The sequence below is a fragment of the Rhamphochromis sp. 'chilingali' genome (assembly GCF_963969265.1).
Source record: "Rhamphochromis sp. 'chilingali' genome assembly, chromosome: 8".
Taxonomy (NCBI): domain Eukaryota; kingdom Metazoa; phylum Chordata; class Actinopteri; order Cichliformes; family Cichlidae; genus Rhamphochromis; species Rhamphochromis sp. 'chilingali'.
The window spans coordinates 16,541,861-16,556,945 of NC_137935.1; the positions used below are offsets into that span (position 1 = coordinate 16,541,861).

At 43.3% G+C, this 15,085-nt stretch overlaps 1 protein-coding gene across 2 annotated transcripts; it reads right to left on the bottom strand.

Annotated features, from left to right (window-relative positions):
- Window positions 1-1,827: 1,827 nt before the first annotated feature.
- On the bottom strand, window positions 1,828-12,291 carry cUnh19orf47 (chromosome Un C19orf47 homolog). 2 transcript variants are annotated; one of them, XM_080890299.1, is made up of 8 exons: window positions 12,227-12,291; window positions 11,162-11,249; window positions 10,950-11,064; window positions 10,660-10,741; window positions 5,311-5,436; window positions 5,111-5,185; window positions 3,570-3,643; window positions 1,828-3,489 (listed from the first exon to the last, which is right to left on the bottom strand). In XM_080890299.1, the coding sequence occupies exons 1-8, from the start codon at window positions 12,243-12,245 to the stop codon at window positions 2,962-2,964; spliced, it is 1,107 nt and encodes a 368-aa protein (XP_080746425.1). In that variant the 5' UTR covers window positions 12,246-12,291; the 3' UTR covers window positions 1,828-2,961. The 2 variants fall into 2 exon arrangements, with proteins under 2 accessions (XP_080746425.1, XP_080746424.1); XM_080890298.1 differs by having other exon boundaries at window positions 5,036-5,185.
- Between the last annotated feature and the right edge of the window lie 2,794 nt (window positions 12,292-15,085).

Here is a 15,085-nt window from a genome sequence, read left to right on the forward strand (position 1 = left end):
AGATGCTTTTATCAGTCAGTAATAAACAACAACTTATTTGCATGTTTATTTATTTTAAACACTATTCGGCAAAATATTTAAAAAGATAGCCTTATAAACTATCTACTCTTAGGCCCGAGGCTCGTTCTTCAAGGGTCAATTAATAATACGATTGGAAGTGATCAGTCCTCACAATAAAATCTTTTACTATAACTATTGTTCCTGTAATCGTTTCAGGACCAAGCGGAGCGCCTGATGACTTCAGCTGATAAGGTTTTCAAGGAGATGGAGACGAACGGCAGGAGGCTGAGGGAGAAAGAGGGAGAGAGCGACCTCAAGGGGACAAAGTGTCAATTACACTTAGTTTGATGTGACGTGTGGTTAACCTAGAAGTCAGCAGTCAGCCTCAGAGGCATGTCTGCAAGAGTAAGTAAAAAAAAAACCCCACACACCATCTTCTCCACAGAGCAGGAGTAAGCATCCACAGCACACCCTGTAGCGCTCCTCGAACTCCTGCTTATTGGAAAGAAGGGCAGCACCTGAGGCACGACAGCTCTCACGGTTGCCAAACAATCAAGTTTATTACAGTTAACTAAAGATAAAATGAGTGTTCTGTTTGTGTTGTAATAACTGACAAACAATTCACACTTCACTTTTATGTAGTTTCACTTCACGAGGTACATCTATTCAATGACTCATTAGTACAAATATCTAATCAGTGAATCAGGTAGCAGCAACTCATAGCATTTAGGCATGTAGACATGGTCCAGATGACCTGCTGAAGTTCAAGCTGAGCATCAGAATGAGGAAAAAAGGTCTGACAACAACAACCACGCCACATTCAACTGACTTTGAACGTGGCGTTGTTGCTATCAGAAGTCAGAGGAAAATAGCCAGGCTACTTTTTAGACCAGGAAACATTTCCTAGTCTAAGGAGTTGTAATTTTTGCTGCGACATTCCGACGGTAGAGTGAGAATTTCGATCCTTCCTGCCAGGTATCGATGGTTCAGGCTGCTGCCGGTGTAATGGTGTGGGGGATATTTGTTTTGGCACATTTTGGTCCCCTTAGTACCAACTGAGCATAATTTAATGCTGCAACCTACTTGAGTATTCTAGCTGACCATGTCCATCCCTTTATAACCACAGTGCACCATCTTCTGATGGCTGCTTGTCACATACTGACGGCTCCAGTTAAAGGCAATTTTATTTCAAACATTTTTAACAAGACACGGTGTGCAGTATCCTCCCTGTATCAGTGTCTAAAACATTCATCTGTGTTTTTTCCACAGTGTCACAGCAGATCACACTTTCATTGGCTGCCTGTAAATCTTTACAAGTGGTTAGAAGTTATTTGATTGATAGTCTAAACTACCAGAACGAACAACAATGAAGTAAATAAAAATCAGGAGAGAAAATTGCTGCTAAAGATTTAAAATGAAGAAGTCTAATATTTATCTTGCTCTAATTTTAAATGTTATATGCTCAACTTCACCATTTTTAATATGTAAAATATGTATGTATGGATCAGTGGAAATATCATCGGTTTCCCAAACAGACCAGCAGCTGGCTAATCAGCTTATATTCAGTGAAGTTGAACCCTTTTCTTGCTGTATGTCCTTTTGAGGAGCGGATGCTTACTTTGATGAAAACACCTTCAATAACTGAGACCACATCCTCGGAAACGATGAGCGAAGTGAGATGAGGATGTATGAACTGGTGCTGCGGTAGATCCCCATGTACTAACGAGAAGTGAACGAAGGAAGGGAGGAGGAGAGAAGAGGAGAAGAGAGGGAAAAGGGGGGGGGGGGCATGGAAATAAGAAAGAGAAACCCACACATCTGACACCATTTCATCATTTAACTTTTTTTTTCCAACATACCTTGAAAAAGAAAACATGACATTTCACGGTGTGTTTTCCAGATATTAATTCTTTAAACACAGGGAAAAAAAATCCTAAGCATTTTAAAATATTTACAATGTAACGAAGATCTGGCATGAAGTCTGACAGACAAAAACTGTACATCAGGAGTAATGAGCAACACTGGTTTGAGTGGACTACATCGAGCTGGGCCCGATGGCATCGCTGAATTCCTTTTGTAAGGATACGTCATGATACAAGAACGTCCACATAGAAAAATATGTGTGTGTGAAGTCTAACAAATCTATACATTGCATAAAAACAACAGAAATATTCTAGTGAGTCGGCTTTCAAGTAGGTGGTTATAGAAAACGTTCAGTACTACGATAGAAAAGGTGCCTTTAGTTCGAAGGTGTCAACTTCTACTCCACAAAGCACAGAAGAGGAGGAGGAGGTGCATTGCTTTCCAAAGATTCAAGTGTTCATCGAGGTTGTTCTGTTTAATAGTTTGAATTTTTTCCTTTCCCCTCTCACAAGTTCGGGGTCTGAGTTCAGAAGCTTGTTATCGACACTTTTCATACTTTGAAAAGGAGGTAATTCTTAGGTGAAGGTTAGAAGATTAACTTTAACTTATCATCTCCTTACTAGTCTGACTGCTGTCCTGTGTATTCAACTTAAAAATAAAAAAAATAATAAAACAAAACAAAAATCTGTACATTTTACATGTTCAGGCAAATATCAATAAAACACTTACATAATTATTCTTGGAGAAACAACATTATCTACAGCCTCACTATTCATTCAGGGGCATTCAGGGAGTGTAGACAGCAGCAGCATCCTCGTATGGGGTGTGGTGGGGGTAGCGTATGTCAAGCTCATGCTTTAAGCTAACAAATGCAGACCATAAATCCTTAAATAATAGGTTTGGACACTAAACGGTAAACATTTTTCCAATGGCAGCAAGAATAATGAGTTTAATGTAAATGATAATCTTTGTCATTTATCCAAACACAAAAACAAAACAAAAAATATTGCAGCAAGATAAATCCTAAAAGTTGGCAATACAAACTTTAAAAAGAGTGTAAAGAAATAGTATTTTTTGGGTGGTGGTGGGGTGAGTGCGTTAGGTTCTCTTACTGCCCAGTCTCTTGAAAACACTGATAGCTTTAACGTCCATCTGGGCCCCCGTGGACTCTCCTCCCATTCCAGCTCCTCCGGTGCTGCTGCTTACCTTGGAGCTTGCTACAGTCGTCCTCTCCTGGGCTCGGGATCTGGTGCTGGTCACTCTGTTGTCCTGTGTGTCAGCGGGTGTCTGCGACACACTGGTGTTTGAGTGTGTTGCGGGGGGCTTGCCCAGTCTCTGAAGAACACTAATCTTAGCAGGGGGGAGACCATTCGGGGAAGGTGAGGAGGAGGTGGGTGTATCAGAGGGAGGTAGTTTGAATTTGCCGCCGAGGCGCCGCAGGGTGATGGGGGGCGCTTTTATCGCAGACTCTTTCTTCTGGAGAGAAGGAGGTTTCTTGAGGACGCCAGCATACTGGAGGACAGAGCCTTCTCCATCGCTGTCGTCCTCGTTTTCACCTGCGTTTCCAGCTCTCTGCTCGTCTGCAGCTTCTTCCCCTCTGTCGAGGCGGCTGAACACGCCGGTCGGCTGCAAAAATATGAGCGCTATGAGCTCAGAACTCATCTTTAAGATGCAGAACGCTGTTAATGTACATCGACAGGTCTCACCTTGTTACCGCCTGTTGTCGTATCCGCCTTCGATTCAGCTCCGAGTCTCGCAAACACAGACGTGCGTTTCAAACCTTCATGAAGAGAAGAGCAAATAAGCAAAATAAATATTTTTTTCCAACAAAACTAATCAGCAAAAAAGTAAAGAAGCTCTGCAACATACAGATTACAGTGGAAGAGAGAAGGTGAAGAAATATTTGTCAGTACCACCGCTCTGTAGTTGTTCTTTAAAGTCTGTTAGTTTACCTTTGCTCAGTTTCTGTTATTCTGCCATGAATTTGTATTGAGCGTTGTTATAGTCGGTGTATGACTTATTCGATTGTGCAAAATGTAGCCTATGTGCTTCTGAATGTTTACACAAAATATTAAAAATTACATGTTGGAAATTTTGACAGTATTCTCCATACATGTAATATGTTGAGAATTTTTGCTTTTATTTTGAAAACTCTAACTAAAGTCACACTGATTAGACTGAAACAAACATTTGATTTGTTTTTTTCTTGCCTACAACAATGTAAATGTAAATTTTAACAGTATCTGTATCTGCCTAGAAAAATATTTTGATCAACTCCTGTTGTTTTAAGTCAGCTAAAAAAAAACCTCTTTTACTTTAATTGCTAACATGACAAACCAGTTAAAGCTGGGATAGGCAGTAGACACTGGCAAACATCCCAAGTTAACTTAAGTGGTGTGAAAGGAAACAATAGACTTCTTCTGTTTTCAGACTCTGAAGCCTTTCTTTGAAAGGGAGTTCCTGTTGGCTGTGTGGCCATATCGCTTCAGGTGGTGGAAAGCTTGATTCAGTGGTGGTAAATCCCACAGGAAGCATTTGCAACAACTGTAAACGCCGCAAAGTAACTGAACCAGACAAAAAAGCTGCCTCAAAAAAGGCATTGAAACGTGTGCCAACACTGACCTGGTCTTGTCACAGAAAGGAGTTACACCCAATTGCTAATAATTACTCTATCTGGAGTACACCATTCTTCTAAGCTGCAAACTTGATTTTCCGGTGAGTTCAATGGGCTACGGTGGTTTGTTAGATTGTGTCGGTACATTTATCATGAAAGCATGATTTTCACTGCAGCTTTTACAGGTATAAAAGTGACATTTCCTTCATAAATTTAGAGAAAATGTCTTGAAGCTGAATGACTGATCTGTAACACAATCCAAATGCAAGCTCATGCCAGGGAGGAAAAATCAGAAGAGCAAAAAGAAGTAAAATTTGGTTAATGTGAGACAAACGGGGGAAAAAAAAGAAGTGCGAGGGGGAATTTTATTGGCAGAATGAGCAGGATTAGTAAAAACAAGGGCAAACGGTGAGGGTCAAACAGACTCTGATCATCAGCACCTGATCAATAGTTGTAATTTTTAGGAGGGAGACTCATTAGAGCTTCAGGTTTGATTAGTTGTTGTGAGTAACGCGTTAGTTAGGCGAGCTGTTGGTGAGGCCACCTCATCAGGCCTACCTTTCTTGGCCTGCTGGGCCAGGATTCGGCGTGTGCGAGGAGTGGTGCCCTTGGGCATGTTGATGATGTACTTGCCTTCCATCTCAGCTGTTACGCGGCGACGCTTCACTACAGGCAGACCGTTCCCCTCGTCAGCTGGTTGGCGTATAACTGACAACAAATTGTGGAGCACATAAGGAACAAACATGAGTAAAAAGAGGGCTTTCCTGGCTTCAGGGAAACAGGAAACAGGGGACGGATGGGGTGAAACACAAACATACGTTTATTTAATCTACCTGCTTTGTTACTCTTGTTTGCTTGCGTGTTGGACACTGTGACGGAGAGGCGGTTGTCAGGCCGGCGGGCTGGCGTGGCTGGTGGAGAGTCATGGCTCAAAGCATTGGCTATCATGCGTGTCGCAGCTGAGGAACAAAATAAAAGATTGTTACAATCTTACTTCTTAAGTCTATACGCTTTATTTTGTACCAAAGAGGTGAAAGACGGATGGGATTCACACTTTCACAAAACAAGAGTAACCAGAAAAATGTTCAGAGGGAGATGAATACTAATTTAAGAAAATCTTAATAAATGAGGCGCCGCGTATGGATGCCCTGGTGCTTCAGTGCGTTACTTCAGTGCGTTACTTCTGTTTTGTTTTTGTGCATAACTTCTGTGTCTGGGCACTCCTCTGGATATTCTTACACCAGAGAAGAGCTTCTTAACTACAGGACTACAACACCTGTGGATTTACTTCCAATATTTGTCGCATCTGCGGCAGATTTACTGCAGACTCTGATCAGGAAAGTGAGACGCTGAAAGAGAGGAAAGCGAGCCGGCGCACTCGTGCGTCTGAGGAGACGTGGACTGCGAACTGCTCTTCCTGGGATCTTCCTTTCCAATGTACGCTCACTCAGCAATAAGATAGACGAGCTGGCCCTGATGAGAAGCATGAACAGAGACTTTGCCTCCTCCTGTGTCTTATGTTTTACGGAGTCGTGGCTCTGCGAGGACATCCCGGACTGCGCGCTCAAGCTGGAGGGCTTTCATCTGCTGCGCGCGGACCGGCAGGCCTCTCTCTCTGGTAAGACCAAAGGTGGAGGTGTCTGCTTCTACATTAATAGTGGCTGGTGCACAGATGTAACAGTGATTGCTCAGCACTGCTCTTCCTCTCTGGAATACCTTTTTATTCACTGCAAACCGTTTTATTCTCCGCGGGAGTTTGCTTCATTCATCCTGGCCGCTGTTTACATCCCGCCAGATGCAGATGTGCAGGCAGCTCAGTGCGCACTCGCGGAGCAGATACTGCACATGGAGCGGACATTCCCGGACTCTCTCATCATTGCTCTTGGGGACTTTAACAAAGCCAATCTGAGCCATGAGCTTCCCAAATACAAGCAGTATATTAAATGCCCGACCAGAGAGGAGAGGACATTAGACCACTGTTACAGCACGATCAGCGGGGCCTATCGTGCGGTGCCCCGCGCTTCACTCGGACTTTCTGACCACGTCATGATCCACCTAATCCCCGCGTACAGACAGAGGCTGAAGCTCTCCAAACCTGTCGTGAGGACAAAAAAAACTGTGGAGCAACGAGGCTGTGGAGGAGCTTCGCACGTGTCTGGAGTCTACAGACTGGGACACAATGAAGGCTGCTTCTAACAGCTTGGACGAGTTTACGGACACTGTCACCTCCTATATCCACTTCTGTGAGGACAGCATTGTGCCATCACGCACCAGGGTGAGTTATAACAATGACAAACCCTGGTTTACTCCTAAACTCAAAAAGCTGTGGCTGGAAAAGAGAAAGACGTTCAGAAGCGGAGACAGGGACTGCTACAGAGAGGCCAAGTACAAGTTCACTAAAGAAGTGGACATTGCCAAACATCAGCACTCTGAGAAGATGCAGCAGCAGATCTCAGAGAATGACTCGGCCTCTGTGTGGAAAGGTTTTAGGAATATCACCAACTACAAGCCTAAAACCCCCCACTCCACTGATGACTTGCTCTTAGCCAACACCCTTAACGACTTCTACTGCCGTTTTGACGAGCCATCAGGCAGCCTTCACACCTCCAACGGCCCCAACAATAGAGACACTTTGGACACTCATTCCCCCACCTCTCCCCCCTCCATAGAGCCATCACCACCTTCTAACACTTCACCTACAACACCCCCCTCCTCACTCCACACAAAAGAGGATTTCACACCACCTCCTCCCACCACAACTCTTCATATTCATGAAGCAGGTGTGAGGAAGCAGTTTAAGAGTGAATGTTCGGAAAGCTCCCGGCCCAGACGGCGTGTCTCCTGCCACCCTCAGACACTGTGCAAACGAGCTGGCCCCAGTGTTTTCTGGCATTTTCAACTCCTCACTGCAGGCATGTCATGTGCCTGCCTGCTTCAAGTCCTCTACCATAATCCCTGTCCCCAAGAAACCTAGGATCACTGGACTAAATGACTACAGACCCGTGGCTCTGACATCTGTGGTCATGAAGTCTTTTGAGCGCCTGGTTCTCTCCTATCTCAAGACCCTCACGGCCCCCCTCCTGGACCCCCTGCAGTTTGCATACAGAGCCAACAGGTCTGTAGATGACGCCATCAACATGGCCCTACACTTCATCCTGCAGCATCTGGACTCCCCAGGAACCTACGCCAGGATCCTGTTTGTGGACTTCAGCTCTGCCTTCAACACCATCCTTCCAGACCATCTCCGAGGCAAGCTTTCCCAGATGAATGTGCCTGATCCCATCTGCCGGTGGATCACTGACTTCCTGACGGACAGGAAGCAGCATGTGAGGCTGGGAAAGAATGTCTCGGACTCCCGGACCATCAGCACCGGCTCCCCTCAGGGCTGTGTTCTTTCTCCTCTGCTCTTCTCCCTGTACACCAACTGCTGCACCTCCACCCACCAGTCTGTCAAGCTAATCAAGTTTGCAGATGACACCACCGTTATTGGACTCATCTCGGACGGGGATGAGTCTGCCTACAGGAGGGAGGTTGAACGTCTGGTGTCCTGGTGCAGCCACAACAACCTGGTGCTGAATGCCCAGAAGACAGTGGAGATTATTGTGGACTTCAGGAAGCACACAGCCCCACTCCCCCCCATCATCCTGACTGACACCCCCATCACCTCTGTGGACTCATTCCGCTTCCTGGGTACCACCATCACCCAGGACCTGAAGTGGGAGCCCACCATCACCTCCGTCATCAAGAAAGCCCAGCAGAGGATGTACTTCCTGAGGCAGCTGAAGAAATTCAACCTGCCAACACGGACGATGATGCAATTCTACACTGCAATCATCGAGTCCATCCTCACCTCCTCCATCACCGTGTGGTACGCTGGAGCCACTATCAGGGACAAACAGAGACTGCAGCGTGTTGTGCGCTCTGCTGAGAAGGTGATTGGCTGCAGACTCCCATCTCTGCAGGACCTGTACACCTCCAGGACACTGCGGCGTGCAGCTCGGATCACAGCTGACCCTTCTCACCCTGGACACAGTCTGTTTGACCTGCTCCCCTCAGGCAGGAGGCTCCGGTCCATTCGCACCAGAACCTCTCGCCACAAGAACAGTTTCTTCCCCTCTGCTGTTGGACTCATGAACAATAACCGTATGACTGTTCCCACCACTAACACATGACCCTACGCTGTGTTCACAGCATCATTCCATGTTTGGCACTGAACACCACCTGCACTCATGTATATACCATGTATATACCTATCTACTTACCTATAAGAATAATTCTTATTCTTATTTATTTATTTTTTTTAATTTATTTATTTTTCATGTCTGTTTAAGCGTAATTTATGACAGTATGTTTGCACTGAAGCACCGCAGCAATTTCCTAATGTTGTAAACCTGCTCAACATTTGGCAATAAAACCCTTTCTGATTCTGGAAGAATTAAGGAAAAGAAAAGACTTTTGGCCCTGGACCGAAAGCTAAAGTTAAAGCAACCCTAAGATAAGGTTATTTTGGGGACTTTTTGGGCCAGTAAAAGTCTGCTCTCCTCTCTTGGTGAATCCAAAAATAACATGTTGAACACTACAAAGCCATTTTTGGCTGTTCCCCTTTTCACAAGGGGTCGCCGCAGCAGGCAGCTCCACATGTTTGATTTGGCAGTGTTTTTAAACTGGTTGCCATTCTGAAGCAACCCCAAAGGAATGTGCGTCTCCTCCTGAGGTCGAACTCCGGATCTTTCACTCGTTAGGTCATCTTTTCCTTAACGTAAACAGCTTCAACCGCCTGATTACATTTGCTTCTTCAGTTCTGAATCATGGCAGGTGAAATGATTACGCACATAGATGTGTGCGTAATTCCCGCTGACATACCACATTACAGTGGAATAGATGATTCATAATGCCTCTGGCCTGGCTCATTAATGGGTCAAACAGCTGGGTCACTGTCTGACCTCCGTAGTAACTTGAGTGATTTCGATACAACCAGAACTTACTGCTGGAAAATTTTGCTCACTGCTGAACAAATGTCGGCCATTTAACTCCAGTTAGAACAAAAACTCAAAGAAAATCTGAACACTTCTAATAAAGTCTATGAAGGTTCTCAGTCATCCAGGTCATCGTAGTCAAAGGAGCTTGCAAAGAAAAGCGTCTGGACATCTTTAAGTTACTTGAAGACGTTTCACCTCTCATCCGAGAAGCTTCTTCAGTTCTAAGGTCAAATGGTGGAGAGTCCCAGATATAAACCTAGTGGGAGTTTCCCCCCCACAGAGGGACAAAAGGACCCCCTGATGATCCTCTAATCGCCTGAGCCAAGGTGTGAAACTGGTTGTGGGTCCCAATCAGCCAGGGTTTCGGGTGAGCTCATTGTGAAACCTGGCCCCACCTTATCATGCGAATTCCTGAGGTCAGATGGCCCAGGATGTGAGTGGGCGTTAAGACGTCTGGGGAGGGATCTCAAAACTGGATTATAGATGGCAGAGAGTTGGTGTCGTAAACCCCCGCCTCTGTTCAAAGATGGTCGCTCACAGTGGACATAGATGGCTTCTTTCACTCCTCTTTCAAACCATCTGTCCTCTCTGTCCAAAATGTGAACATTGGCATCCTCGAAAGAGTGTCCTTTATCCTTAAGATGCAGATGGACTGCTGAGTCTTGTCCTGTGGAGGTGGCTCTTCTATGTTGTGCCATGCGCTTGTGAAGTGGCTGTTTGGTCTCTCCAATGTAGAGGTCTGAGCATTCCTCGCTGCACTGTACAGCATACACCACATTGTTAAGTCTGTGTTTAGGCGTTTTGTCTTTCGGGTGAACCAGTTTTTGTCTGAGCGTGTTGCTGGGTCTGAAATGCACTGGGATGTCATGCTTGGAGAAAACTCTCCTGAGTTTCTCTGATACACCGGCTACATAGGGGATGACAATGTTGTTGTGTCTGTCCTTATCCTCCCTCGCTGGTGTCTGGTCTTCTTTTCTGTGCCTCTTTGCTGACTTTATGAACGCCCAATTAGGATAGCCGCATGTTTTGAGTGCTTCCATTATCCTTTCCCACCATTTGACCTTAGAACTGAAGAAGCTTCTCGGATGAGAGGTGAAACATCTTCAAGCAACTTAAAGAAGTCCAGACGCTTTTCTTTGAAGCTCTTTTGACTTCTAATAAAGGCTCATACTTTACAAAATAAATTAACATGTCATTACTTACGGGTGTTGGCAGTTCTTCTGAGCTCAGCTTGAACACTGGTCTGTCCTGATGAGATGGCCTCAGTTGCCATTTTGCACATGTCCTTAGAAAACAGAGCAGGAAAACAAAGTGTTGAGTGAAATCTGCACCTAATGCTGCAATTTTAAAATAAACCCTAGCGCTAGCATATAGGCGTGGCTATTTTAAATCAGTACACGATTATATTGTCTGTAGACTTCTGGACAAACACAATTGTTAACAGTGAATAATTTTCAGCTTTTCATAACATTAAAAGATCAAGTCTGGCTCACCTGCCTGTAGACCTGCTTGGCATGTTTAAGAATGGCAATGATGTCCCCAATTACAGTAATGCCGAGGTCCATCATGATGTCTTTACTGAGGTCCATTAACATGTTCTTCTGAATTCTGCCGAGGATTAAACAATCAGGACAAACAATGAGAGCATTAATAAAGTGCACATGATCACAGCATGAATGTGTTCACGAGGCCAAAATGTCTTTACCTGTTGTCTACGAAGGAAACAGCATATGTGACAGCCAGACCAGCTGGGATCCCTGCATCCTTAAAAAACTGAATCCACTCTGAGGTGGCTTAAAAGAAAAATGGAAAGGTTGAAACATTAACCACCAAACAACTTAAGCAGAATCAAACACGGGTCTTTATAAATAAACAATGCCACAACTACAGTTGCAAGTAATGAGTTCTTTACTTGTTGATTTTTTAAAGTCTACAGTGTCACTGCTCCAGTTTTCTTTTGTTAAGAACAGAAAAATTGGGAACCAAAAGACAACAGCAATAACCAAAACTCCTGGCCAAGTTGCCCACGAATTCCACAGGCTGTGATCACACTAAGTGTAATGTGGGACTGTTCAAAGTAATACTATAGTGTAACAAGACGCCAGCGGGAGACATAAACCATCAGAGACAGCAGCATACTGATGTCTAATACATGCTGACCGTGACCAGCTGGAGGTTATTTATAACCCCACATTTGAACAGTCCTGTGGCTGCAGGAGCAGATAAACTGTGAAGGAAGCACAACAGCTGCCACAACAATGGCTATACCCGACGTGAAACTCGGCCACGCGGAGACACGGACGGCGAATAAACTGGCATAGCACTTAGAAGCAAATCAGAGATAGACTATTTAAAAATCATTTAGTTTTAACAGATTGAGGACAAAGCGGAGTGGTAGATGACCCGGAGCTGGTAGGCTAACGTTAGCATTAGCGGCGAGACAAGTTGGACGATTCAGAGGTTAAACTGGCCACTAATCTAGGACACAGTTCCCCCTTACGATTGTTTTCCCACTAAAGATTAAATCACACATTTCAGAGAGCGACACAAAACTCAGTAACACGGTTGTTTGTCCTAGCACTCTGTGTTAGCATTGTGTGAGCGGCTCCAGTAGCCGCGAATAAAAGCTGTTCCGCGGGGATCGCTGTGAACCCAAACGCTCGTAAACATTAAAGACGAGGTGCCAGTGTTAATATCTGACGAAGTACTGCTAAAATAATTTAAATCAACCATTTGTTAACACCGGCTAGCCGGGCCTTTGTGCTCTCACCTGTTGTCACGGACGCCATGTTCACGACTGTGTGGTGACGTCAACCGCATGCAGAAAGGTCCCCAACTTCCGGCGGATCCGGAAACATTTCGGTCGGAAAGTTTTCAGTCTGGGACGCTAGAGAGCGACGAAGACCGGAAAATCACACAAATCACTGCCAACATCAGGTGATGTTTGCTTTAATTATTTATAGGAAAATCAAAAATGCATGAATTAAGAAAAATAATCAAACCTAGAGTTTTACTTGAGCATGCTACATGACATTGCTGTTTTTATGTTGCATTGCTGTGAAAAAGTATGTGCCCCCTTCCTGAGTTATTTTTTATTTGTATATTTTCTGACTTACATATTTTAGATCATCAAACAAATTCTAACATTAGCCAAAGACGTAAATGGTTGTCTTTCTCTCTGTTAGCCTGTGTCATTCCCCATAAACCACATTTCTGGAAAGCTGAGTCAGCCACACCCAGCCAGGATTTCTTCCAGACTGGTTGAATCAAGAAATCACTTAAAAGAATCTTTTTCACTGTCTGACAAAGTGAAGAAGGATAAATGATCTCAGAAAGCAACACGTCATGCCACACTCAAAAAAGCCTCAAGAACGTCTTTGACATCTATCTGTCTGGAAAAAGTTACCAAGTGGTGAAACTTCACAGAACTGCCCAGCCTACTAAAACCACTGCATGAGTGCATCAACACATCCAGGTGATCACAAAAGACCCAGAATAACATCTAAAGTACTGCAGGCATCACTTGAATCAGTTAATGTCAGAGTTCATGATTCAACAATGAGAAAGAGACTGGGTAATAAAAGGGCATCCATGGGAGAGTTATAGGGAGAAAACCACTGCTGAATAAGGCTCATTGCGTCTTTGACAAAAAATATCTGGATGATCTCCAAGACTTTTGGCAAAATATTTTGTAGCGTGATGAGACAAAGGGAGAATTACTTGGAAGGTTTGAGTCCCATTACATATAGATATACATACTTAGGTTATTTAGCAAAACACCAGCAAATCCACCTCTGAATGGCTCAAAAATAATGAAATGAAGGTTTTGGAATAGCCTTGTCAAAGTCTGGGCTTAAATCCTATTGAGAAGCTTTTGCATGACCTTGAACAAGGCTGTGTATGCTTGAAAACCCTCAATTTTGGCTGATTTAAAACACTTCTCCAAAGAAGGGTGAGACAAAACTCCTCCACAGTGATGTGAATGATTCATTGCAGTTATCACAAATGCTCCATTGCAGTTCTTGCTGTCGAGGGGTGGCACAACACAATAAAGGTTTAGGGTGTAGTTATTTTTTCACACAGGTTCAGGTAGGTTTGAATAGTTTTTCCATTGATGAATTTAATAATTTAGTCATAAATAATGTAAACTGCATTTTGTATTTAACTGGGTTACTTTTTTTTCTTTTTTTGAATGATGTGAAAAAAAACCACACATCATTGTTTGAACTGCTCCAGGCCACTGCTGATTGTTCATATGCAATAATGACACTCATATAACCTAACCTTTGCTGATTGGTTTGGATAAGTCCATGCCTTTCTACAGCCTCACAGTGGAGCCCAGTTTTGATGTCCATTCAGGTAACCAAAACCTGATTCTTTGTTCAGTGAATGACTATAAATGACAGCCAGTGACCGTCACTTTAAGTTTGAGGGCTGTCACTATTTGAATTTTACTACTTACGTACGTTTGAAAATAAGCATTTTTTTTTTTAGCAGATATGGAGCAACAGGCCTCACCTGCAGCAGCAGAAGCAAAAATACATCCGGAGTGAAGTCTCTGACCACTTGATGGAGATAAGTATTCACTTTCTGTTTATCAGTGCTTTGTCTTCATCCTTCTAATTTCAAAAATGAAACATGAAGTGCCCTCACCCAAACAAAAAAATAATTAAAAAAAGCCAAAAGGCACTATAAAGCTCTGCACAGCTCAGATAAGTAACATAGACATTTTACACACAGTTAATATACAGATTAATGAAAAACATTAATAAATAAGCATTTTTATAAGTCTTTTTTTATAATCAATTTATTATACTCTTACAAGTCACTGGGTATGAGGAAAACCACAAGTTAAAAGTCGTGGGGTTGTTTTAAATTCTGATTTGAGCTTTAAACCTCACATTAATTCCATCAGTAAGACATCTCAGGAATACATCCAAGATAAAACCCTTCCTGATATACTCTGACTCTAAAAACCTTGTTCTTGTATTCATGTCCAGTGGAACTGCTGTGCTCTTTTTTTCTGGACATCCCAAAAAGATTATCCAAAACTCTCCTGCAACGTTATTAACTAAAGGAAAAAAAATAACTGGGAGCAGATCAGTCCAGTTTTAGCAGAGCTACACTGGCTTCCAGTATCTCACAGCACATCTCATTGACTTTTGACTGACTCTTACATATATGTATATAAAATCCTAAATGATCTTGGACCTTCTTATATGTCTGAAAGTTGGCTACTCTGTCCCTACTCACTCTTCAACCCTTTAATCCCAAATTGCTGGCAATTTAATCCTCCTCACAGAGAAGAACCCCTTTGAACCTCTATATGTGAGACTGGGATGTACAAATAAACTGAATTTTGAGACTTGCCAGTGACCCTTTTGCATATTGCATTTCATAAATACATTGTACTCTTCTATCTGCATATTTCTGTAAATTACAGGAATTTAAACACAGAGTAAACCAAGCGTTACAACATGTTATTTCATTAATGTAAGCAAAATGTTATCTGGTTGGAGCTTGTTAAATGTAAGGATTTTTTGTGACAGTAGACATCAGATTGGTTTAACATAACAAGATAGTACAGCATATAATACTTAATGTCCAAAGAACTGTGATGGATATTTTT